Raw genomic sequence first — 25,861 nt, 5'->3', positions numbered from 1 at the left:
GGGAAGGGTATTTTTGATATTTTAGAAAAAGTAATGAAATATATAAATAAATATGAAAATGTCTTTACAATGTAAAATATCTAAAAACCCCCCATATTTATCCTAAATTACTTTAACCCCCCATACTTGTCAAATATTACATTTAACCCCCATATTACGACATAAAAACTCTACTTAACAAATAAAATGAAGTTTTAGGATAAGATTGACATAAATACCTTTTTTTGATGAATAATATTTTTTCGAATCGAATTCAAAAATACGAACTTCCTTCGTCCGAATGAATCCCTACTAATTGATGTTGAAAAAAAAATGAAAGTGAGAGTGAATGTTTGAGTGATATGAGAAGTGTGTGGAAATAAAATGAGTGAGGAGGGTTTATATAGATGAGGGGAAGGGTATTTTTGATATTTTAGAAAAAGTAATGAAATATATAAATAAATATGAAAATGCCTTTACAATGTAAAATATCTAAAAACCCCCCATATTTATCCTAAATTACATTTAACCCTATAGTGAGTGAGGAGAGTTATATAAATGAAGGGATGGGTAATTTTATCATTTTAGAAAAAGTTTTAAATAAATAAATAAAGGCCAAACGACTATTTCCCACCCAAGGTTTGACGTTTTCTCAAATATCCACCCGTTAACTATGAAAACACCAAAAGCCCACCCATCAGTGGTTAACTTTGACAGTTTCCGTCAGAAAAAAGGGTAAATGACTGTTTTACCCTTTTCAATTGAAATGACAAAAATGTCCTGCATGCCAAATGACGTAATTACCCTTTTCACTAAAATGACCTAAAAACCCTTAAATAAAAAGACCAAAATGCCCTCTCAATTAATTAACCAATTTTTCATATTCCATAATTTAACCAGCAACTTCCATGGCTTGAAAACAATGCATCATTTCAGTTTGAATTACAGATTTTCGGTTGGAACTGCCTTTGATTATGAAAGTGATGAAATGCAAAGAGTTGTGTAATACATTGCTTAATACTGGCCTGCTTGGAAACCTGAAAATGCAAACCATTTTGATTCATAAATATACTTCAAAGAGTTGTGTAATACATTGCTTAATACTGGCCTGCTTGGAAACCTGGAAATGCAAATAGCTGTGTACTGGAATGCATGCAATAACAGACCATTTTGATTCATAAATCAACACTGTCAACCCAGAATACTCCTCATATCAACACTGTCAACACACTCCTCATATCAACACTGTAAACACACTCCTCATATCAACACTGTCAACACACAGAACACTCCTCATAAGCACTAATTCATAAATTAACACTCTCAACACTGTCAACACACACACAGAATACTCCTCATATGCACTAATTTATAAATTAACACAGAATACACAGAATACTTACAGTGAACATTTCACTGAGCTATCCAAAGAATTTACATGCAGAGAACATTTCACTGAGCTATAGAAAAAATTTACATGCTGTGAGGAAGAAGATGAACCAAAAAATTATCCAAAAAATTTATAACTGAGCAATTGAGCAATTATCCAAAAAATTTACATAAGGGAAATCCCCAGTTTCATTGTATCTGTGACTCTGGATGCTGTGAGGAAGAAGATGAACCAAACTGACTTTTAGCTGACTGGCTTTCCATGGTTGGGATTGTTCTTCTCTGATAGAAGGGGAAAAAAAAATGAGTAGGTTTAATAAAACAGAAAAAACAGTAGCAAACAGAATGCTAACATATAAACAGAAGCAATACATTTTTTTTGGGTCTTCCTGCATTGTTTGGATTGTATTGGCAGGACCTTTTGTTGTGCCCCAATTCATGGCAGTGACTACACCTAAGTGTAGACATAGGTTTTCTCTTTCTCTCTTCAGTGGGGTCTTTCCTCCTAGCCTTTCTGGGCCTGCCAGCTTTGCCATGCCTAACAGGTGGCTGCAGCTTATCTTCACATTCCTCTGGCCAGGTTCTCTTGTCTGGAATAGGATGAATAATTTCAGCATATGTTCTCATATATGCTGAAATTTGCAACCTGTCATCTACAAACTTATCAATGGTAGGGAAGTTCATGTGCAATATTGAGCAGATTGCATGTTGGCAGGGAATCCCAGACAGCTGCCACATCCCACAATCACAGATTCTTTTGTCCAAATTCAAGGTGTATGTTTTGCTTGGAATACCATTCATATCAATCACCTCGAACTCTTGCAGTCCAGCATATGAAATAGAGACATTTCGAGCTGTCTCAATACTTTTGTTCAATTTTTTAACAACAAGTGGGGGCAATGGAGTGACCCATTCAGTCCCTGCCTTCAGCCTACTATAAAGTCTCTTCATTATTCTTCTTCGATACAACTCCAACAAACTGAGAATAGGCAGCTCCCGACCTTCTCCAAGCCAACTATTAAATGTTTCAGACATATTATTTGTGATATGGTCAGATTTGGCTTCAGTGTCAAAGCCAAATCTAGACCATTGATCTGGCTCATTGTCAATTACCCACTTGTAAGCAGTTTCATCCACTGCCTTCATTTTATTTAATGCCTCATGAAAATCCACTTTATTTGATGCTCTAGAAATAGCCCAAAACAGATTTCGAAGATGTACCCCAGGGAAAGTTTTCCTGAAATTCGCATATACATGTCTTGCACAAAATCTACTCTTTGCATTAGGCCACTGAGTTTGCAAGGCATGTATTATTCCCTTTTGCCTATCACTCATGAAAGTGATAGGCAAGACATCACCCATGAATTCTTTCAACATCCCCAGAAAGTAACCCCAACTATCATTGTTTTCTACTTCACAAACACAGATTGCCAATGGGAATATCCCACTGTTCGCATCAATCGCTACAGCAGACAGCAGGACTCCCCCAAAATGCCCCTTCAGATGGCATCCATCAACCCCTATAAAACGACGACAACCCTCTAAAAAGCCTTTCTTCTGTGCAGCAAAACTTAGAAAAAAGCGATGAAAACAGAAGACTATGACTCATGCAGAATCACTCAAAACAGCATGCAAATGGGTGTGCACTTGACAGAAAGTATCCTACCTTATTGTTTAATCATTGTTGCAACTTGCAACACTGTTACACAGCCTTGTTAGACCAGAGAGAATTAAGGTTTTTTGCAACCTTCTCTTTCGCGCCAGTAGCACTGCACTCTCGGGTTTCCCAGCGTATGTAACAATGATGCAACTTACCCAATAACACAACAACAACACTCCTCATACACAGAAACAAGGCAGTATGCAACATTGTTGTTGATCAGCATGTATGCAAAGAAACAGAAGACTATGACTCATGCAGAATCACTCAAAACAGCATGCAAATGGGTGTGCACTTGACAGAAAGTATCCTACCTTATTGTTTAATCATTGTTGCAACTTGCAACACTGTTACACAGCCTTGTTAGACCAGAGAGAATTAAGGTTTTTTGCAACCTTCTCTTTCGCGCCAGTAGCACTGCACTCTCGGGTTTCCCAGCGTATGTAACAATGATGCAACTTACCCAATGACACAACAACAACACTCCTCATGCACAGAAACAAGGCAGTATGCAACATTGTTGTTGATCAGCATGTATGCAAAGAAACAAAAGACTATCACTCATGCAGAATCACTCAAAACAGCATGCAAATGGGTGTGCACTTGACAGAAAGTATCCTACCTTATTGTTTAATCATTATGAAACAGAAACTGATACATAATACTTAAAACAGAAACTGATCATGCCCTAACTCCCTCATAGAAACTGATCATCCCCTAACTCACACACAGAAACTGAACATATAACCCATACACAGAACTCAACGCCACTGAAAGTGCTCATACACAAGCCCAACAAAAGCAGTTAATACTCATACACATAACTGAATGCTCACCAAAATATAACCCAACCCTAAATAATATGTTAACAGTACACATGCAAAACCCCTACGTTAATTTTTTTTTCCACTCAAATATACGTATAATGCATAACCCTAACATTACAAAGACCATTACAGCACCCCAATACCCTGAAAAACCAAAACCTGTTTCAAACTTCAACTTCCTAATACTCACATAGAACTGAAAACTCACGAAAATAGAAGTCATACACAGAAACTTACGTCAACAGTGGACATGCAAAACCCCCACGTTAATTTTTTTTTTTGCCTTGCCCTAAAATATACATATAATGCTAACCCTAATATAACACAGACTATAATAGTACCCAAAATATACATATAAGGCTAACCCTAATATTACACAGACTATTACAGTACTCGACAATAAGGATAAACAAGGTATCCGAAAGAATAAACCTGGACGGCAGGAAATATTTTCTGAAGGCCTCAGTTGGAGCAGACTTCGTCGTCGTTGCAGTTTAACTCACCACGAAAAGCCACTACACTTGTCGTCGGAACTGTTGGTGATCACAGTAGCCGAAAACAGCAAACAGGTTGTACTTTCTCGTCTTCTTTGGTACTAAACTACTTCGTCCACCCTTGGTAACGTCGAACGATGTCTTGTCGTGGTCGTCTTTGTCGTCGCCGTTAAAGGTTCACCGTTGATCACACTGGAGCACAATGAAACAAGGTAAACGAAAGACTTAACGCGAATGGAATGTTGAACGAAAGAATGAAGGCCAAAGGTTTTGTTCAAATTTGAAATCTGACGTCGGCTGGACAAGTGTCGCTCGTTCGTTGGTGAAAGAGAAAAATCATTTTTCAAATTGGTGTGAAATGACACAAAGACCCCTCACGTGTCGCATGTTCATTCGCTCACTTTCCCTAGACTAATCCCTAGTCGTCGATTTGTGCCCCAAAAATTGCCACCGTTGATTTCAATATAATCATTCTGCATTTAATACAGACTGCGGCACGTCCTTCGAGCGCACAGTATTCGGCGGCTGATTCAAATTTTGTGCGCCCGATTATTTGCTTTTTCGCCAGGTGTCTTCTTTTCGTACTGCCACGTCAACCACCAAAGATTTGCAAACCCTGAATCGCCAAAAATCGTCGAAAAATCGTTCTGCTTTTCAGATGACAACGCCACGCGTCAGCTATCCGTGCGTTGCGTGTGCACGCGTCCCGTGCAGCATTAAATGTTGCAGGAATTTTTTTTTTTAAAAACGCTTATATTGATTTTAAAATGGAGAGCCAGATTTACCATATTACCCTTTTTTCTGACGGAAACTGTCAAAGTTAACCACTGATGGGTGGGCTTTTGGTGTTTTCATAGTTAACGGGTGGGTATTTGAGAAAACGTCAAACCTTGGGTGGGAAATAGTCGTTTGGCCATAAATAAATATCAAAATGCTTTTATAGTGTAAAATATCCAAAAACCTCACATATTTATCTAACATTCCATTAAAACCCCCATAGTGAGTGGGAAAGTTATATAAATATGAGGGGAAGGATAATTTTGGTATTTAAAAAAAGGCATAGGCATTTTTTTTTGGAACAGTGATTTTGGGCATTTTGGCTTGGAAATAGTGATTTTGGGTATTTTGGCTTAATGGGAGGGCATTTTGGCTATTTTTTAAAATTTCCCTAAAAATTTAGAATGACGAACATTAAGATGATTTTTAAAATAATTTTATAAACAAAAATAATTTTTAATAATAATTTATTGAAGATCCAAAATCTTAAAAGAACTTCAAAAAGGGCCCAACAAGAATGGGCTACTAGCAAAGGCAAAGGCCAATAATAGGCCCAGGCCATGTCTGGCCCATTAAATGCAAAACCTAGCTTAGTTTAACTTAACAAACTTAAACTAACGTTATTAACTATAAGTAAGGTTGAATTCAAACTAAAATTGTACGAGCTTGATTGCTAGATTGGCTTAATTAAGCCTGAAATAAGTAGTCAACGTTCGAGCTAGAGCCATGGTTTTAAGCTTTTAGTGAGCTCAAACTTAGTACAAGCTTAATAAAATGTTTTTCAACTAATAAAAGTTGAATTAAAATGAGAAAGAGAAAGAGTAAATATATTTATAATGAGTAAGCGAGCTTGTTAGAATTCTTCTCAACTAATTTGAGAGTTTTGAAATTTTGCTCAAAGCTTATTCATAATAGATTAGTTGAATTGAATTGCTGAGGTGATGTGAATTTATTTATAGTGCAAAAACCTCACTTTGGAAAGATGTATTTTAACAACTTACATTGTCCATTATAAATAAGCTCACAATCAAGCTAAAATTCTCACATCATATTAGGTGAAAGAAATTTTTACAACTGACGTAAGAGTGTGTACACAGTCTAATTTGGTATGATTTAAAAACTTTTTCAAATTAGACTAAAAATAATGGTTGAAAAAATTTCAAACCAAATTGAAAAATACAGTTTGATTATATTTAAATTACGGTTTAAACATCTTAAAAATTATTTACTTCCAAATATTTTCTATTTAATAAGTAGTATTGAATTATAATTATTTAGGACATGAAATAAACTTGTAAAATAGATATGAAACACATATACAATAAACATGTAAAAACATTGAAAAAAATGAATATAAAATGACAAGTGATGTAAGCCCTTAGTTTGTTGCATTTTATTCAATTCTTTGAGGGTGTATTTGTTGCTTTTTCAACTATTGAAAGACATTTTAAAATTTGAAATTTTCAAAAAGATCCTCAAGCTTTTTTAAATTTCCGAATATTCCTTGAAAAAACCATTAAGACCCCTCATTTTTTCCAAATTTTAAATACCCCAAACATACAATTATACATTATTAACACCCTAATATTTTCTTGTACTTGTTAATAATTTTCTATTCAAATTAACATAAATTAAAGATACAAAAAATTTTTCAATAAAATTTTGGGAACAAAGTGTTATTTAGATTGAGGGCTTTTTCATCTTTTCAATAATTTTATTTAAAAAAAAACAAATTTTCAATAAATTTAACAGATGGGTGAGAAAATGGTTTTTTATTTTTTTAACTTATAAGGTGAGAATTATCATTTCATCAAATCTTGGGTGGGATATAGTTATTTGGCAAATATATAATTAAAAGAAAATATTGTTTATGGTTTAATTTTGTTTGAAAATCACCTACACTATAAGCCGTTTCTCTAAAATTTATCAATTCAAATTAAACTATAATTTGTTAACGGTTTGATCCACTTTTTCGATTTAAATCAAATTATGCACACTCCTAAACCACCTCATCCATTATTAATATTTTTACACTTCCCCTTTCTCATCATAATTAACTTTCTTTTATATTTTCTTTTGTTATAAAACATAATTTTTTAAAAATTAATAATTAATAAGTTTTAAATTAGTAATTGAATTTGAAAAAAGCTATAAGACCAAGTTGAGCATGAGTTGAGTTTGGCTATGTCCAATCTTGTCAAGCTTAAGCTTACATTTGACCTTGACTCTTTTGAACTGAACTTAAGCAAACCCAAACTTGAGTTTAACTTAATTATCCATCCCTAATTGTGACTACATATGACTAGACAAAATCCAAATGAAACAATTAACTCAAAATAAAATCTTCAATAGAAATGATTTTAGGGTAAGGATTGTTATAAAATAGTGGCTTTCCATTGAAAAAAGAAATTGAAGAAGGGTGGTGCAAAATGCAAATTATAATTGTATCTCATTTGCAACCCAAAATTTGCAAAATCATGGATACGAAGTCTCAAATATTATCAGAACTAAAGTTTTAAATGTTGTAATTTAAAACTCAATGTTCTAAATGCTAACACAAAACTATAAGTTTTGCAAATATGAAACCAATTTGAACTTGAAATTCTAAGACAATAATGTTTGTTTTTCATATTATAATTATAACTATATCTCATTTATAACTTAAAGTTTGCAAAATTTATGAAAAATATGAACATAAAGTCTGCAACATCGTTGCAATTAAGGTTTTAAATATTACAATTTAAAACTCAATGTTTTAAATTTAAATTACAAAACCAAAAGTTTTTTAAATAAGAGATAATATTTGAATATGAAGTTTAAAAAATTAATCTCAATACATTGCTTGAAGATTGAATGAATAAAATTATACCAAATTGGCTCTTGACTCGATTTACCATCTAGAATTTATGAGTCTTGGAAAAGTAATTAAATAAAATGTCCTAAAAAAATAAATCTACGACCACTATTTTTCTTCGACATTACATCCACGAAGGATTGTGAGCCAAATATATGAATATAATAGTGGATCCGCTAGAATTGTGGAGAAATTTAAAAGAAAGATTTGAATATCAAAAATAAATAATATTTTCAATGGCTCTGTAAGTTTGTACAACTATGTTATGTTCAAAATTTTTCCTCGACTAAGGTTATATCAAGAGAAAATATTTAAGAGTATGTTAGAGAAACCATTTTCCATCTTTCATCCCTAAAATACGCTTATATAGCGGCAATATCAAGAAAAAGAAATTTTGAATTAATATCATGTTTGTTTGTTGATGAAAAATTATCAAACCTGCCCCACTGGCAATACACCGTTTCATGAAGTAAACGTCATTATTAGTAGTAGTTATCATGAATATGGGTGAAATCATGGATGAAATAATCCAAAAGTGGTTATATTAGAAAGTCTCAGTCATACCACCCAATGTGAACTAAGACTAAAGCAAAATGAAGAAGAATGCAAATTATACCAAAAAACAATATAAAAACATGTTATAAGTGCAATTGTAAAGGTCATTGGTCACATATCTATCATATGCATAAACATTTGGTAGATCTATATTAAATATCCATATAAAATAATGAGATCAAACTTGTTAATGATTCAAATTTTACTAATCTGAAAAATCTTAATGTTTCAAACTTCTTTCAAGAGTAATATTATAGGTCACTTGATTAGTGACATGAACACCCAAGTTTTTCATAATTAAAGTCAATCTTATTTTCTTACTTTAAAGTTATGGAGTCATAAATATTATTTTGTGTTTTTGTTATCATGCACTTCTTTCTTTCACTATTTTGTGTACATTACAACTAACATAATTTTTAAAATGAAAGGATATGAACTCCAAAATTGAAGCATTAACTTCATAAACTAATGATGGAGATGTGTTTGGTGGATAATGTAATAATACATGCAATTCTTAAGGAAAAGAATTTTTTTTCTTAACTTTAGCACCTATTAAAGCTAAAGTAAACACAATTTTAAGGTTAATGAACTTAATTAAAGGCTCTGAAAGAGCCATAATTTTGTTGAAAAATGAGATAAAGTTAAGCATCAATGATGCATCATTATAATCAAATAGATCTAGATGAAATATACTTTGTTTAAAGATATAAGAAATAATGGTATCATATTGAAACCATGAATGAAAATGATACAAAAATTCTTTGGATAACTTGTAATGCATTTGGCCAAGGCGTGTACTGGAAAAATTACCCAATTTATCATTTGAATTGCATTATACAATCATAAAGGCAATATCAACCTATGCAATATCAAACTAGAAGTTTTCAGATCCAAAGATTTTTATGTTTTAGCATGATCGTCTAGGTTTCCCATGATCTATAATGATACATAAGATTGTTGAAAATTCACATGAGCTTGTATTAAATAATTACAAGATTCTATTGTCTGGTAAGAAATTATATATCTCATGTTGAAAAGGCAAATTAGTGGTTAGGTCATCTCCCTCTAAAGCTAGAGTCAAATCCTCATCATTCTTACTAAAATTCAAGGGGATGTATGTGGATCTATTTATCAACTAAGTAAGTCATTTCGTTATTTTATGGTCTTAATTAATGCATCTATACAATTGTCCTATATTTATTTATTATCAACTCAAAATGTTGTTTTTGCTAACCTGTTAACACAAATTATCAAATTAAATAGACATTTTTTAGATTATCAGATCAAGTTAATACGATTTGACAATATTAGTGAATTTACATCCAAGATTTAATAATTATTACATGTCTATAGGGATTGATGTTGGCTATCCAACCCCATATGTCCACACTCAAAATGGATTAGATAGGTCCCTTATCAAACAACTATAGGTAATTGTACGTACTTTATTATAAAGAACTCTATTATCAACTTCTATTTAGGGACATGTTATATTACATGTTATATTGTTATTTTGCTTGTGACCTTCTTATCATAAATATTCCCCTTTATAGTTAATTTTTGGTACTAACTTAATATATCTCATTTGAGGATACATGGTTGCATTTTATATGTCTCTATTGCGCTTCTCAATGCATTAAAATGGTACCTCAACATTGTTTGTGAATTTATGTTAGATATAATTCACCATCTATTATCAAATATCTTAAACTAATGACAAGTGATTTACTGCACGTTTTACAGATTGTCACTTTAATGAGATAATATTCTCACCTTTGGGGAAAAGAAAATCCATCCTAAAGTTAGACATGAACTTACTCGATAATCACTTACCATGTCTCATCTAGATCCTTGCACATCCCAAAGTAAAATAGTAGTGTGAAGGATAATGCCTTTACAAATTATTATTAACCAAATATTTGATGTTTTTATGGATTCAACAAAAGTGACAAGATTACACATAACAACTGCAAATACATCAACAAAAATAAATGTGACTATTGAACAATTCTTTCAAGTCATGACTGATCCATCTACTATATGCTTGAAGCATGAAAGGCTAATTGGATCGAAATACACTATTTATTGAAAACAAAAGATAAAGAATAAAACATATATCAATTATGATTATCCTAAAATGATTGAAAAATTCACACTTATTGATATTTCTCTAAAAGAGATTATGATCCTTAAAAAAAACAGAGCCTCTAAAATGGAACAAACTCTTGAAATATAGGAAAATAAGAATATAAAAGTATCTATAAATTATACTTATATAAGATAAATATGGAACTGTGAAGTGGTTGATATTGATGATGTATTCTCATTCGTAATAGCTATTAAAATTATGAATGGTGATAATTTTGAACCATCTACCGTGGACAAATGCAAACAAAGGCATGATTGCCCATTTTGGGAAGAAGTACTTTAGGAAAAATTAGCTTCTCTTACAAAATATCAAGTGTTTTGGTCTATAGTTCAAACACCTAAAGATGTCCAACCTAATAGAAATAAATAGGTATTTATGAGAAAAAAAAATGAGATTATTATATATAAAGCAAAGCTTGTGGCCTAAAGCTATTCCCAAAGGCCAAGTATAGACTTTGATGAAACATACACATCTATGATGGATATAATCACATTCAGAAGTCTGATCAACTTTACAATCTTTGAATGACTGGATTTACTCCTAATAGATTTAGTTACTGTTTATTTATATAAAAATTTAGATATTAAAATCTATATGAAACTCCTTAAAGGATTTAAATTGTTTGAAGCAAAAATGGTCAATTCAAGAGGCATGTACTCAATCAAGTTACAAATATCATTGTACAAATTAAAATAATCTGAAAGAATATGATAGAATCACCTTAGTGAATATTTGACAAAAGAAAGCTATGTGAATGACCATATATATCTATATGTCTTTATAAAAATATTAGAATTAGGATTTGTCATTGTAACAATTTATATTGATGACATTAATTTAATTGGGACTTTTAAAGAGCTCTTAAAAACTATTGAATACCTGTAAAAAAATTTGAAATGTGTTAAAGTATCTTGTAAATATGGAATGAATCACGTAAATAAGGAATATATCGTGAAAAATAAGAATATTTAGATATATTTCCTAAGTTAGATAGATATAGTTAATAGTTTTCTTAAATTAGTCAAATACACTTCCTTTATACTATTGTATTTTTCTTTGAATTAGTACACTGAAAAATTCTCTAATAATCTCTTTTCATATGGTACCAGAGCCTACATTAGGCTTCTAAAATTTTTTCAATGATCCTAACCCATTTCCTGATTATTCTAAGTCATTTTTTGACTGTTTTTTCTAGCTATCGTGTTTTTGTCCTTTTTCAGTGGTCATGCTTACACCATTGCCATCGAAACTGTCTCATTAACAAACCTTTAAAAGAAGCAACATCATTCGTCACCTTATGTATCGTTTGTTCTCTCAATAGCTTCTATTATCAATCTTTATCTTTGACAAACATGCAATGATACCGTCTCCCCTAGTGAACCTAAAAGACGATAGTGAGTCATTTTGTGACAACCCTACCATCATTGGTCATTAAAATCTACTGCACGGGTTTATCGTTTCCTCTTTGGGTTGCCATCTTTGACTACTATTTCGGCGCACGTGAGACTACACACCAACACTATCATCATTAGACAACATCAGTGAACCTCTTCTGGTCAATCATGTCTTTATTTGTCACTAGTATTCTTCATCATCACCAAAAAATAGCTTCATCAGTTTTTTTTCTCTTCGAGCTATGTTTGATCTGTCAACCTCGTCTCTAGGTGTTTTTCAACAGCTTCTAATCAATATTTGGTTGATTTCTCTATTTTGTTATGTTTAATATAGTTATTGAGAGCTTTAAATCAGGTACAACTTTTCCTTTTAATTCTTTCCCTATAATCATAACTAAAAAGTTAGTTGGCAGTAATAATTATGTTCAATGAGTTGTTTCTATTGAACTATGGTGTATGAAACAAGGTATCAAAAACCATTTAACAATTAAATCTTATAAAACTACCTGGATTAGAACTAATGTTGTCCTATGTAGTATGTTAAAGAATATTATTAACACTCAACTTCAACCCATTTTTAAGTTCTATCGAACATGTTTTAAAATATGGGCTCAAGTCAAACACCTCTATACCAATGACATCCAATACTTATATTTAGTAGCGTCTAATCTGGTTCATCTAAAACAACAAGGATTGAGCATATCAGAATTTCTTTGATGGATGACATCTCTTAAAACTGAATTCAACTCACTTCTTTCAATCAATAAATCGATTGTAAAAGACTTAGCCTAGCGAGATAAATTCTTTATGGTGTTGACTTTAACTATTCTCAGTCCTAAACTTGATTTTGTTTGGGATTAGATTTTGGCCAATACTGTTATACCATCCCTTGATAAGGTTTTCGCTCGATTGCTCTGTGTGTCTTCTCCAAATATTGTGATAGGTTCCTTTAGTCCTTTTAGCCTAAACTTATCTATTTTTGCCTCTCAGACTCAACAAAAAGATCATAATGGCCAGGGAAATCAACCATGGTGTAGTTATTGCCATAAATGGGGTCAGACCAGAGAAAAATACTATAAACTACATGGTCGTCCTCCTCGGGTAGCTAATGTTATTTAGATAGACCTCTTTGATTCTTCTGGCAATTAATCTTAACCATCTTTGACGCTCATAGTGTTGATTATAAAGAATATCTCAAGTATCAAGCCTCTAAGCAGTCTTCCCCCAATATTGTTTTTGTCATACACACGAATCACCTAGTAGTGTGCTTTACTCAATCTTCCCTTCCTAGACCATGGGTTTTCAATTCTGGTGATTCTAATCACATTTTTGGTAACCTTCATATACTTTTCCATTGTACTAAATCTCAGTCTTTACATATTGTTACATTAGCCAATAAATCCATAACTCAAGTAATGACCATAGGTCGTGCACATTATCTTTTTTTTTGTCTTTACACTTTATTTTTTATCTACCTAAATGTCATTTTTAATCTCATCTCTTTTAGTAAACTCACTCATTCTTTAAATGATGTCATTAACTTCACTAATGACTCTTTTGTTATACAGGACCACAATACAAGATAGATGACTAGTGCAAGACATAAGTCACAGGGTCTCTACTGCTTATATCTGTCACCTGATTTGTAGCTTGCATGATTATTAAGGTTTTGACATTTTTTCACAATCATCTTAGATACCGCAGTATCTCTAAACTACGTAAGATGGTGTCTGGTCTTTCTCCTTTATCGTCTCTTCAATGTGAGTCATGTCAACTTGGAAAATATTCTCAAAAATTATTTCTAAAGCAAGTCAATAATCAGGTTGTGTCTCCCTTTAAGTTAGTTTATTTAGATATCTGAGATCTTAGTAGAGTCGCATCTATTTTGGGGTTTCAATATTTTGTTACTTTTATTATCAATAATCACATTGCACCTAGTTATTCTAAATGAAAAATCGATTTGAGTTATTTTCTATTTTTGAATCATTTTGTGCTGAGAAAAAAATACAATTTTCTATTACTGTACATACCTTTAATGCTTATGAACATTTTTCTGCTCCCTTCACCAAGATCATGTCTTCTCAAGGTATTTTACATTAGTCATTTTATGTTAATACCCCTCAACAAAATGAGGTTGTCGAGCACAAGAACAGATATTTCACTAAGACTACTCGCACCCTTCTTATATATAATAATATTCCATTTCAATTTTAGTCAGATACGGTTTTTACTACTTGTTTTCTGATAAATTGAATGTCTTTTTCAGTTTTACAACATAAGATATCTTTATTTTATATCTGGAACAACACATGTATTCTTTTTCCCCTCATTTCTTTAGGTGCACTTATTTTGTTATGACTTATCTCTGGTCATGACAAATTAACTGCTCGTGCTCTCAAATATGTATTTCTTGGTTACATAAGTCTTTAGAAAGTTTATAGGTGTTATTCTCCTAACACATACTGATATAATCTTTCTGCTAATGTTACCTTTTTTTAGTCATCTTCTTACTTGTTTTCTTCGTTAGATGGTCGACTTATTATAGAAATCCTTATGTTACCATCTATTGTTCCTTTCCCAGATTCACTTTCTGAGTTTACTCTTAAGTCTTTTTTTCTCTTCCTACTGAGGAACCCTCTTTTCTGCCTAGTACTAATCTTTTTCATCATCTTACAAGTGACAATGTTAGTAAGTTTATGTCTAAACTCTTGTGCACCCACTTTCTGCTTTAGCCTCCTCTATTACTAAAGTCCTACCTCCTATTGATCAATTTCCTATTGCCATTCACAAAAGTATGTGTTCCAATCGAAATCTTTATCTTATTTATATTTTCCTCAATTATTATCAATTATCGTTACCTTTCTATGTCTCTGTGTCTACTTTATCCTTTGCATCTATTCCTAACACTATTTGTGAGGCACTCTCTAATCCCGACTAACAATAAATAATAGGTAATAAGATGTCTGCGTTACATGCCAATGGTACTTGGGAATTGGCTCCTCTACCTCCTAAACACTTCATTTTTAATTATTGATGGATTTATACTATTAAGGTTAGTTTGAATGGTAAGGTTGATAGGTTGAATGCTCAATTAGTTGTTAAAGATTACACTTAGACATATGGCCTAGACCATTATGAAACATTCCTTCATGTGGCTAAAATGTTGTTTGTTTGCCTCTTTCTGTCTATGGTTTTTATTCTGTAATGCTCACCACATCAGTTGGATATTAAGAATATTTTTCTTGATGGTGAACTACAAGAAGAGATTTATATAGAGTAACCATTTGGCTTTGTTGCTCAAAAGGAGTCTAGATTGGTATGTAAAATTTATTGTTCTTTGTATGGCATGAAACAGTCTCCTTATGCTTGGTTTAGTCATTTCAGCATGGCGATTCAAAAGTTCGGCATGCGAAGGAGCAAGTTTGATCATTCTATGTACCTTATAAGGACAATATATCTATCTGGTTGTTTATATGGATGATATTGTTATAATAGGAAGTGATCAAGATAACATTGAGCAATTAAAGCAATATTTATTCAGACACTTTTAAACTAAGGATTTGAGGCCATTTAAGTATTTTCTAGACATAGAAGTTGCACAGTCTAAGTATAGAATTGTTATCTCTCAAAAGATGTATGCTCTAGATATTGTAGAAAGAAGCAGGGATGTTAGACTATAAACCCACAGACTCTCTGATGAACCCTAATATTAAGTTCTTACTTGGATAAGAGGAGCCCCTTGTAGACTTTGGGAGATATCGAAGGTTCGTTGATAAACTAAATTATCTCACTATTACACAACCTAGCCTTTCATTTTCAGTTAATGTTGTTAATCAATAATCCCAAGAAAAGGTATACTTTATGAGAATAAATGTCATACGTAAGTTATTAGACTTTCAAATGCTGATTGGGCAAGTTTGCCATCAGATGAATGATCCTACTTCTAGGTATTGTATACTTATTAGAGGAAATCTCATATCATGGAAAAGTAAGAAACAAGACATTGTGGCTGGATCAAGTACAGAAGTAAAGTATCATGCTATGACCTTAGTTACCTGTGAATTTGTCTGGTCGAAGCAATTAATTCAAAAGTTGAAGTTTATAGATGTATCATAAATGTCATTACTTTGTGATAACCAAGCTACATTTCATATTTCCTCCAATCCATTTTTTATGAAAGGATAAAACACAGAGAAATTAATTGTTATTTTGTTTGTGAGAAGACTATGTCCGACAACATTACCATAAGTCATGTTAGTTCGAACAATCAACTTGCTGACATCCTTACTAAATCACTCCGAGGTCTTTGAATTAATTATATTTGTAACAAACTTTGCGCATATAACTTATATGTTTTAGCTTGAGAAGGAGTGTTGAAATATCTGTTGAAAGATCATATAAATATGGAATGAATCATGTAAATAAGGAATATATCATGTACAATAAAAATACTTAGATATATTTCCTAAGTTAGATAGACATGGTTAATAGCTTTCCTAAATTAGTTAAATACATCTCTTATTTAATGTTTTACCGTTCTTTGAATCAATACATTGAAAATTTCTCCAATCATCTATTTTCATAAGATGAAGGATTTAGAGAAAATAAAACATTGTCTCAAGTTGCAAATCGAATACAATTCAAATAGAATATTTATCTATCAATCAACGTACATTTGAAAATTTTTGAAAGATTTTAATAAGAATAATGCTTATCCTTTAAACACTCCAATGGTTATATAGTTTCTTGATCCAAAAAATAAACCATTTTGTCTTAAAAAATAAGATAAAAAGATATTCGATTTTGAAGTATCTTATCTTAATACCATTAGTGCATTATTATATTAGTTCAATGCACTTGACTAGATATATCCTTTGCAATGAATTTATTGACCTAATTTAGCTCTACACTAACCTACCAAAACTGAAATGAAATCAAACATATATTTCGTTATTTATGTAAAACTAGATATATGAGATTATTTTATTATGTTAAATCTCTTAAAAAATTTAGTTTTGTTGGATATGCAAATGCTAGTTATTTTTTTGACCCCCATAAGGTCTGTTTGCAAATGGGATATGTCTTCACTTATAATGACAAAATAATATCATGGCACTCTACTAAACAAACTTTGGCTGCAACATCTTCAAATCATTCAGAAATTATATCTCTCCATGAAGCAAGTCAAGAATGCATATGATTATGATTTGTCATCCATTATATTCGAAATACATATAGTATTCTTTCCACAATAGACATTATTTTCATATATATGAAAACAATACAACCTGTATTACCCAAATTAGAAGAAGATACATTAAAGGAGATAAAACCAAATATATCTCACTAAAGTTCTTTTACACTCATGAATTCAACCGAGCCAAAATATTTATGTCAAGCAAATAAGATTTTAATGAGGCAGTTTAAGTATGTCCAACCCCACTTTACAGGACATTAAACGACTACATTCCTTTGCTTTGGTTTTTCATCTATTAGGTGTTTCTTTAGCAAAATTAAAGTAATTTTTTGTAGGTGGTGAAAATTCAAGAGTAGAGTGTTATAAAATGGTAGGTTTTCACCAAATGATGAAATTGAATAAGGGTGGTGCACTTATGAAAATAGGAGGTGCATTTATTAGCTTGACAGTGGTAGGGGAGGGACAACCCCTTCTTCCTTCCACGCCACCCTCTCTTTTGCATTTTAAGATACACACATCTATTTTTTATTTGATACAAATTTACACATTTTTGTAATTCCCTTTTTAGTATTATGTTTCTTAAGTTTATAAAAGCTTTCATGAATTTGTACTTCATCTCTCTTTTTAATCCATAGTTATTCAATTATATTTATGATAAGGATGAATTTTATGGGGATATTAATTAAAATAACCACTTTTTTTTGTCTTATATACATATATAGCCATTTTTTTCACTCTACATATATAACTTAAAATATAAAATATCCAAAATACCCTTAATATTTGTACTTACCTAACCAACCCATAAACCTCACCCACCCAACTAACCCATAAAGCAAAATCATTCATTCAGCCAAGGCAAAAAATCACTCACTCATCCACCCAAGGAGAAAACTTCCACCAACACTAAGCAGCCAAGTTGCCATTACAAACATTGTCTGATCATCGACAGCAATGCTTTCATTGCTTTGGACGTATTCTACTGGCAGGTTTTCATCATCTTAACAGATCTCAAGCTTAAACACCTAAAAAATGTCAAATGATATGAGTATTGATTTAAAAATTTGAAGATTTGTTTATTTTGTTAAGTTGATTTAGGTTCTCTTATATTTGATTTTATTATATTGAAATAAAGTTTTGCTCGGTAAAAATGGTGCATGTGAGTTGGAAAATGTTTGAAATGCAAGATCTGATGGATTTGTTAAGATAATATTTTCTAATAAAATTTTCACCAGGTCGTTGGTCTGATGTTGTCCAAGCAGTTGGTCGGTCAGCTAACTGTCCAACAAACCCATTTTACATTTTAAAATTTTTGAAATTGGTTGGTCAAGTGGTTGGCCACCAATTTTTTATTTAAAAAATTGATTGGCTGCTAATTTTTTAATAAAAACCAATTTTAAATTATTAATTATTTTTTATTTTAAATTTATTTTTTAAAATTGTTTTTAACTTTGTTTTTTCACTATTGTTATAATTTTAATTAGTTAATGTTTTATTACTTTGTTTCAGAAATTCCCTATAAACAAACAGGATGGTAAGTATAGGTTTCACCTTACACACAAATTCTGAGGCCAAGTGACTATCCAAAAGAATTTAAATACAATTATAAGGATCCGATCTAATCTTAATATAAGTCAATGAGAAATTTTCAAAGAAACATGTTTTAGGCAATTTTTAAGCATGCGAGAATGTCAAAATAGCTCAATACTCATGCACTCAATATTATTTTGTCTAATTAACCATGAAGATCGTAAAAAAGAGTTATGGTTTCGAGTAAATGGTGTTGATGTTTGGTTTAGCCCAATGGAGTTTGCATTGGTGACAAGTCTAATTTTTGACGATCATACAGATCTGTCATCATACATACACATTTCAAGGGTCTCTCATTGAGGCAACAATACTTTCCGAAGGTTACATCAATTAATTATACTAATATGAAATCAATGACTGAGGCACGTTGCTAGGGTGATGACGATGAGGATGCAGTAAAGCTAGTCATATTGTATTTTGTACATAATACTCTAATGGGGGCATACACTAGGAAGGTAATCTAAGATCGGTTCATACATTTAGTGGAAGACCTTAATACATTTAGTAGGTACCCATGGGGACCATTGTGTGGAATGTAACAACGGACTCAATGTAGTGAGTGATACACATGAGATACGAGCACATGATGAACAACTATCCACTATTCCTCCCTATACCACCGTCTATAAATTATCTGATAATAGGGTATGCAATAGGCTTCCGGGTAATCATGTTATTTACTTGTTAAGAATTTTTTTATAACGTGATCATATTTGTTAAGTTAAATGTTTGGTGAAAATATAGTTTTGGATTTACGAGGCATTGGGCAACCTCATAAATTTTATTAAAAACGTCAAAGTTGATTAAGCCCATCAAATGCTAAAATGGAAGACCTTGAGCATCCCAACATAAGAACACAAATAAATGATTATGGACATTTTTCCTGTAAGGACTCATTTCAAAAATCTCATAGTTGTTTGAATCATTAATTACTTTTTTAAACTGAATTTTTTTGGTTTCATTTAACAAAACATTCTCTTTTTTGTGTCGCTTCTAACACTATTAAAGAGAAAGACAAAATAGTTTATTAGGGTGGTGTTATAGATGGGTAAAGAGGAGGATTACAAAATTATAGAGGAGGTTGATGTTGCACCTAGCCATCAGTCCCCAACCTGTGGAGTTAGCCCGTAGTTTCCCTAGGTGTCACCACCCATGGGAACCTCGACTTATCCACACATTTGGGATATCCTTTTTGCACCCACTTTGCCAATAAGACCATAATTAGTACAATAATTTATAAGCCCCCACGCTTCCCCCCCCCCCCCCCCCCCCTCTCCCCTTCTCCCATGTTCACAACACAACAATTTACGAGTCTGCACATTTTGCCATACTTTTACGTCTGACCAACATAACAATTATGAACCCCTACATTTCCTCTCATGTTCAACATAACAAGTTTCCAGCCTACAATACCTCAGTTATTCCCTAACATGACATGCATTTGTTAGGTCATCCACGAGCTATATATCCATGGATCATTTACAATAGATGCTAGCTAAGCAAGCCACAATAATGCAAAGTCACATAGACCAAAGATTGTTGGCCATCGCAGAGTAAGTCAATCTTATACGAACAAAGTTGAATAAAAATATGTATCGAATGGACAAGCTTTTAAAGGCTATCAAGTTATTTTATCACTCCACTCCTATAAAAAAAATAGGTTCGTTTGATATGTTATATTAGCATTTTAATTAATATTTGATATTCGTTTGAAATTACTAATATTATAACTATGGAGGAAGATGACCTTTCCAAGGATGAAACTGAAAATAAGCCACCAACCAATGAAGAACCCCTCTCCAAAAAAGGTAACAAGTAATAAAGGCTAGTACCAATGAGGTATGTCCATTATAAAAAACCGTTCAGTCAAGTTGTTAAAAAAGGGAAGCACAAAGCAAGCCCATTCACAGACCCGACAAAACCACAAAGGAACAAAGCCCCTCAAGTTGATTCAACTATGTTAATACATTAGGCTAATGCCCCATGGTACAAGGATTTTCATGATTGGTACAACATTGCTAGTAATTATATAAAACGTATATCTGTTAGGTCAAATGAAAAAAGCTAGGTTCTGATGTAAATTGATGGCATCGAATGACATGTTGACAAACAAAGTACAATTTTTCTTCAACCAATTTTTCTTCAACTTTTATACCATATAATATAAAGTGACTATTTTTTATAAATTGAACAAGTAACAGGTTTTACTTTCCAACATAGCATACTGATAGTTACTTATATATCTTGAGACGTGCGTACAATGATCAAAATTGGACAATTATCTCTATATCACTTGTTACACATATCATTCCACAAGTACTAGAGTTTTTTGAGATGGGGTTCAACTATGAGTGGTCACCTCTTTTTATTAGTTGGATAAATAACATTTCTAAACTGGACATTAACCTATGTTTTCACCTATGAAGCACAACTGATAAGGTAATGAAACAATACATAATTATTAGTTATATTACATTGGCTTTTATAACATCATTAAACAATTTATTGAATTGTTGTATGTACTAGATGTACTTTCCCATATGCATTGAGAATAAGCATTATCTTTGTGGTGAGTTTAATTTGCATGAATAGTCACTGACAGTGTATAATTTTGTCGATTACATAAAAAATGCTACGAAATTTAAGGAATGGATGTGACCATTTAGGATATTGTCATATATGATGAATGCGAGTGATTATTGGAGAAAATTATGTCATACTCCATGGACATATAAGTTGGTCATCACAATTTGTAAGATTGGCATTTCCAAGTAAAACCCTGGTTTGACAAATTGTAGCATCTTTATGCTTTATATTATCGAATGTTTTGCGCTAAGACATCCTCTTGACTTTAGTGCAAAACATTCAACAACTTTAAAGAGTTAGGTGGCCACAAGTATATTCAATAAGCGTGCAATGCGTAAGGATTTTTTGGTTATGAATTAATCTTTATGTTGAAGTTAATATTTTTTGTGTGTTCCTCTGTGTTGATTAAAATTTCATGATTGCGGAGGGTTTTCATGATTTGGGCTCAACGCATCACCATGGAGTGTAATGTCACTTATATAATATACAATTATGTTGATGTATCAAAATTGGTATTAATGTTTTCTTAGTAGAATGTCGCTTATAAAATGTACAACTATATTGATATATCGTGATTAATATCAATGTTTTGTAAGGATAAGATTTAGGTAAATATCAAATTAAATTACAATAATATACAAATATGTTTTCATATAATCGTGCACATTTAATGGTAATTCGAAATAAATGATATTCATTAATATTTTAACGATAAACACATACTCAACATAAATAAATACATGAGATTTATAGTTAGATATACAAAAGACATACATGAAACAACAAAAATAAATAAATTATATTTACATATCAACTGAAGATCACCCCCTACGTCGATTAGAAATTTGAGAGGAAGATGTCACGTTTACAGGTGCTGGACTTAGACATGAATTTCTAGCATGACTAGGTTTATGGCATCTGTTGCAGAAATATTGTTGAACTTCCTCACCTTATGAGGGTCTTATTTGATGGTTGGATGGTTGACCAGATCGTCGCTATTGCATTGGGAGTAGGCAAATTTCACATATATTTTTGAGATGAACCCATGTGGATTGATCACCAAGAGGATTCACATCTTCATTGTATACTACCCATAAATATTTAGTGAAGTAGTGCATACTTGACCATTGATAATAGTTTGAAAAATTATTGTAGTGTGCAACTACAGCGACATGCGTACAAGAAATACTTGACAGTTGGAATTTTTTGCAACAGTACGAGCATTCCACTAGATCAACATTGCAAGACTTTTACTGTGTCATGAACTTCATATCGATAGACATTGATTGATTTGACAACCATGTTTGTCAATTTATAAACATGTCCAACAATCTTATCCTCAACCCATAGTGTTAATAGGTAACTATATGCACCTGAAAAAAAAACCCAATAGCAATAAATATTAATTACTAAATAAGAAGTTAGATAAACATAATGTTTTTCAAACAATGGTTAATTCACCTGCCAAATTTCTTCTACTGTAAAACTATTGTTGTATTATGCTACAAATAAACTCAACCAAGATGATGTTTGGCAAATCACGAGTAGTCTTTGCAAAAGCGTTGAATGATTTAACAATATTGGAAGTCATGCATGCCAAAATAGGCTTGCGCCTATTTATCATATCCAATGCTTGCCAAATATGTCGTTACATCAAGATTTACACGATACATATATCTTATAGTATTATCAAAATCAAAGAGACGATGTGTCTTTGCAGTCATATAGAATATTCCTCAATTGGTTGCACTTTCTTACACTAAGCATACATGTTACCTTTGATGCGGTGGTTGCAACAACCATGATAAACATCAGGTAACACATTTGATACTGATACAATTATTGTTAGGTGCCAATCTGAAATAATCACCAAGTTCAAAATGTCATCGATGTACATATGTAAGTATGTAAAGAAAAATGTCCATAACTCTATGTCCTTCTTGCCTTCAATACTGAATGCCAATGGATAAATCTAGTTATTGTCGTCTTTTGCAACAACAATAAATAATCTCTCAAGGTACCTCCCTTTCAAGTATAATGCACCAATGCAAATAATTGGGCAACAAAATTATTAAAACGCTCATATTGAACACCCTAATGCTATGAAAATAAACTTAAACTGGTCACCTTCATTTTTATCAATATGTGTGACTATGTCAAGGTTACGTAACACAAGATTATGACAGTATTATGGTAAAAGCATGAAAGAATCTTCTAGTAATCCTCTTAATGTATTTAATGTCCATATCTTCGCACATCATGCTTGTGTGTACGTTATGTCAATCTTATATCTATTTGTCATATCTGTGACAATTTCTTTTTGTCAATAGATATGGTCAACCACAAACATTGATGTAAGGATATTTTTCAATGCCCGAGCACCAGTTTGTCAATGATAAGGTAATATTTGATCTTTGGGACATGTATATATTTCATCCAAATGACGTAATTGCCACAATTCAGTTCCATCTTTCTTTCTCACCCATCCCTACCATTTAAAATGCTCTTTTTGCCTACATCTAATCTCTTATTGTTTCATTGTTGACCGATAAGCTTTTTATTGAAAACCTTATTTTCAAGCAAACCTTACAAATAGATCTAGCGTTTCTTTCTTACTATTATAATAGCCCATCAATTTGATCCTCGCATTAGGTCATCTTTCAACATTACCAATTACCTCGTTTTTAACATTCATGGCTACCATTAAGACCCATTAAAATGGATTAGTGATATCTATATTTACTGGGGATGTTCCATGATCAACCCAACTATAAGGGATCATGTTAGAGTCATCCTTGACATTACAAAAATTACTTGGACTTCTTTCAATGTTTTCTTCACCAGGCAACTCAAATTCTTCCTCAAGAATTTTATTCATCTCGTTAACATTCATAAACCTATCAAACTCTTCCTCAACATCTTCATTCTCATCATAATTATCATCATCATCATCATCATTGCGATTACCCAATTCTTCATCTTCCGAGACACTTTATGTTTGTACCCAATCATATATCTGATTACTCTTCATCAAGATTGCCTATTTCTTCAATTTGACTCTCTATAACATAAAGGCAAGTCGAAACTTTTTTTCCAACTGCCTTCATTAGAAATTCAATATCCTCATCATTTTGAAGCTCATACAGGTTTCCAAGCATTGCCAAATCATTATTCGTATATATACGAATATTTGATCGCCTTTGGTTGATTCTTAAACGATAGCATATTTTCTCGACCAATCCTTCAAAATCAACTTTTGTATCAACTATTATCATTCTTCTATCGCCACCAACATATCTCATAATACCATTATTCCGATAACCTAATGTCCTACAAACTTGCTCATAAATACAGCTTTGGTCATTTTAAAATAAAAATAAGGCCAAACGACTATTTCCCACCCAAGGTATGTCGAATTGTCAAAGTTCCCCCCATTAACTATAGAAATACCAAACACCCACCCATGGCCGATTAAATTTAATGGAACTCTAACCCCTGAAAATTTAATCTCATTTTCCCCCCTAAAAATTTAAAAACTAACATTTTTTCCCTAAGTTAAGTTTGAAAAGATTGCATTCCCCCCGTAGGGTTTAGTTTCCAAACCCCTTCACTTTCTCCGGTGCCATCATTAACTGTCTCTCCCTTCCGACGGTTTCTCTTTCACCAACGACGCTCCTCAACTCTACCCCAACCCATCCGACATCGAGAGAGGATGTCTGGGAAAAGAAATCGTCTTCCCAGATAAGACAACTTGTCTTCCTAGAGGACGACGAGTTATCTCGTCTTCGTCTGGGAAGACGATCGTCTTCCCAGATGAAGATGACTGGGAAGACGAATCTTCGTCTTCCCAGATGAAGACGACTAGGAAGACGAATCTTCGTCTTCCTCGACAAAGTTCTTCGTCTTCTACAGCTTCTCCGACACCGATCAGACGTCCAAATGAGAGGAAAGAGATCCCCGAAAAGAGAGGATGCTTGGGGAGGGAGAGGCAATCGACAATGTCACTGGAGATTTCAGAACGAAACCCTAGGGTGAAACTACCATTTTTTAAAACTTAGGCTGGGGGAAAATTTTAGTTTTTAAAGTTTAGGGGGGCAAAAATAGATTCTATTTTAGTTTATTTTTAATATTATAGAAAAAATGATGATTTTACCCTTACCACCGTTAATTTTAACTGCTCATGGGTGGGTGTTTGGTATTTCTATAATTAATGAGGGGAACTTTGACAATTCAGCATACCTTGGGTGGGAAATAGTCGTTTGGCCTAAAAATAAATAAAACTTGTAAGATAATTTAATAAAAAAATTAGAATAAAATATTTATTAAAATTGGTTTTAAATAGGAGATTGGCTTAACTTGATTGTAGGCGATTGACCTGGTTGATCAACCAACTGACCCAACTATCCCAAT

General features: G+C 32.3%; 1 protein-coding gene across 1 annotated transcript; it reads right to left on the bottom strand.

The window, feature by feature from the left end:
• Positions 1–1,557: 1,557 nt before the first annotated feature.
• LOC123227891 lies at positions 1,558–24,753 on the bottom strand. The gene is made up of 5 exons (XM_044653021.1): positions 24,596–24,753; positions 24,195–24,441; positions 3,986–4,051; positions 1,741–2,925; positions 1,558–1,650 (listed from the first exon to the last, which is right to left on the bottom strand). The coding sequence occupies exons 1-5, from the start codon at positions 24,751–24,753 to the stop codon at positions 1,558–1,560; spliced, it is 1,749 nt and encodes a 582-aa protein (XP_044508956.1).
• Positions 24,754–25,861: the final 1,108 nt, after the last annotated feature.

Source organism: Mangifera indica, chromosome 10 (assembly GCF_011075055.1).
Source record: "Mangifera indica cultivar Alphonso chromosome 10, CATAS_Mindica_2.1, whole genome shotgun sequence".
Lineage (NCBI taxonomy): Eukaryota > Viridiplantae > Streptophyta > Magnoliopsida > Sapindales > Anacardiaceae > Mangifera > Mangifera indica.
Note: the sequence above shows the minus strand (reverse complement) of the source record. Positions and strands in the feature narration are given on the sequence as shown.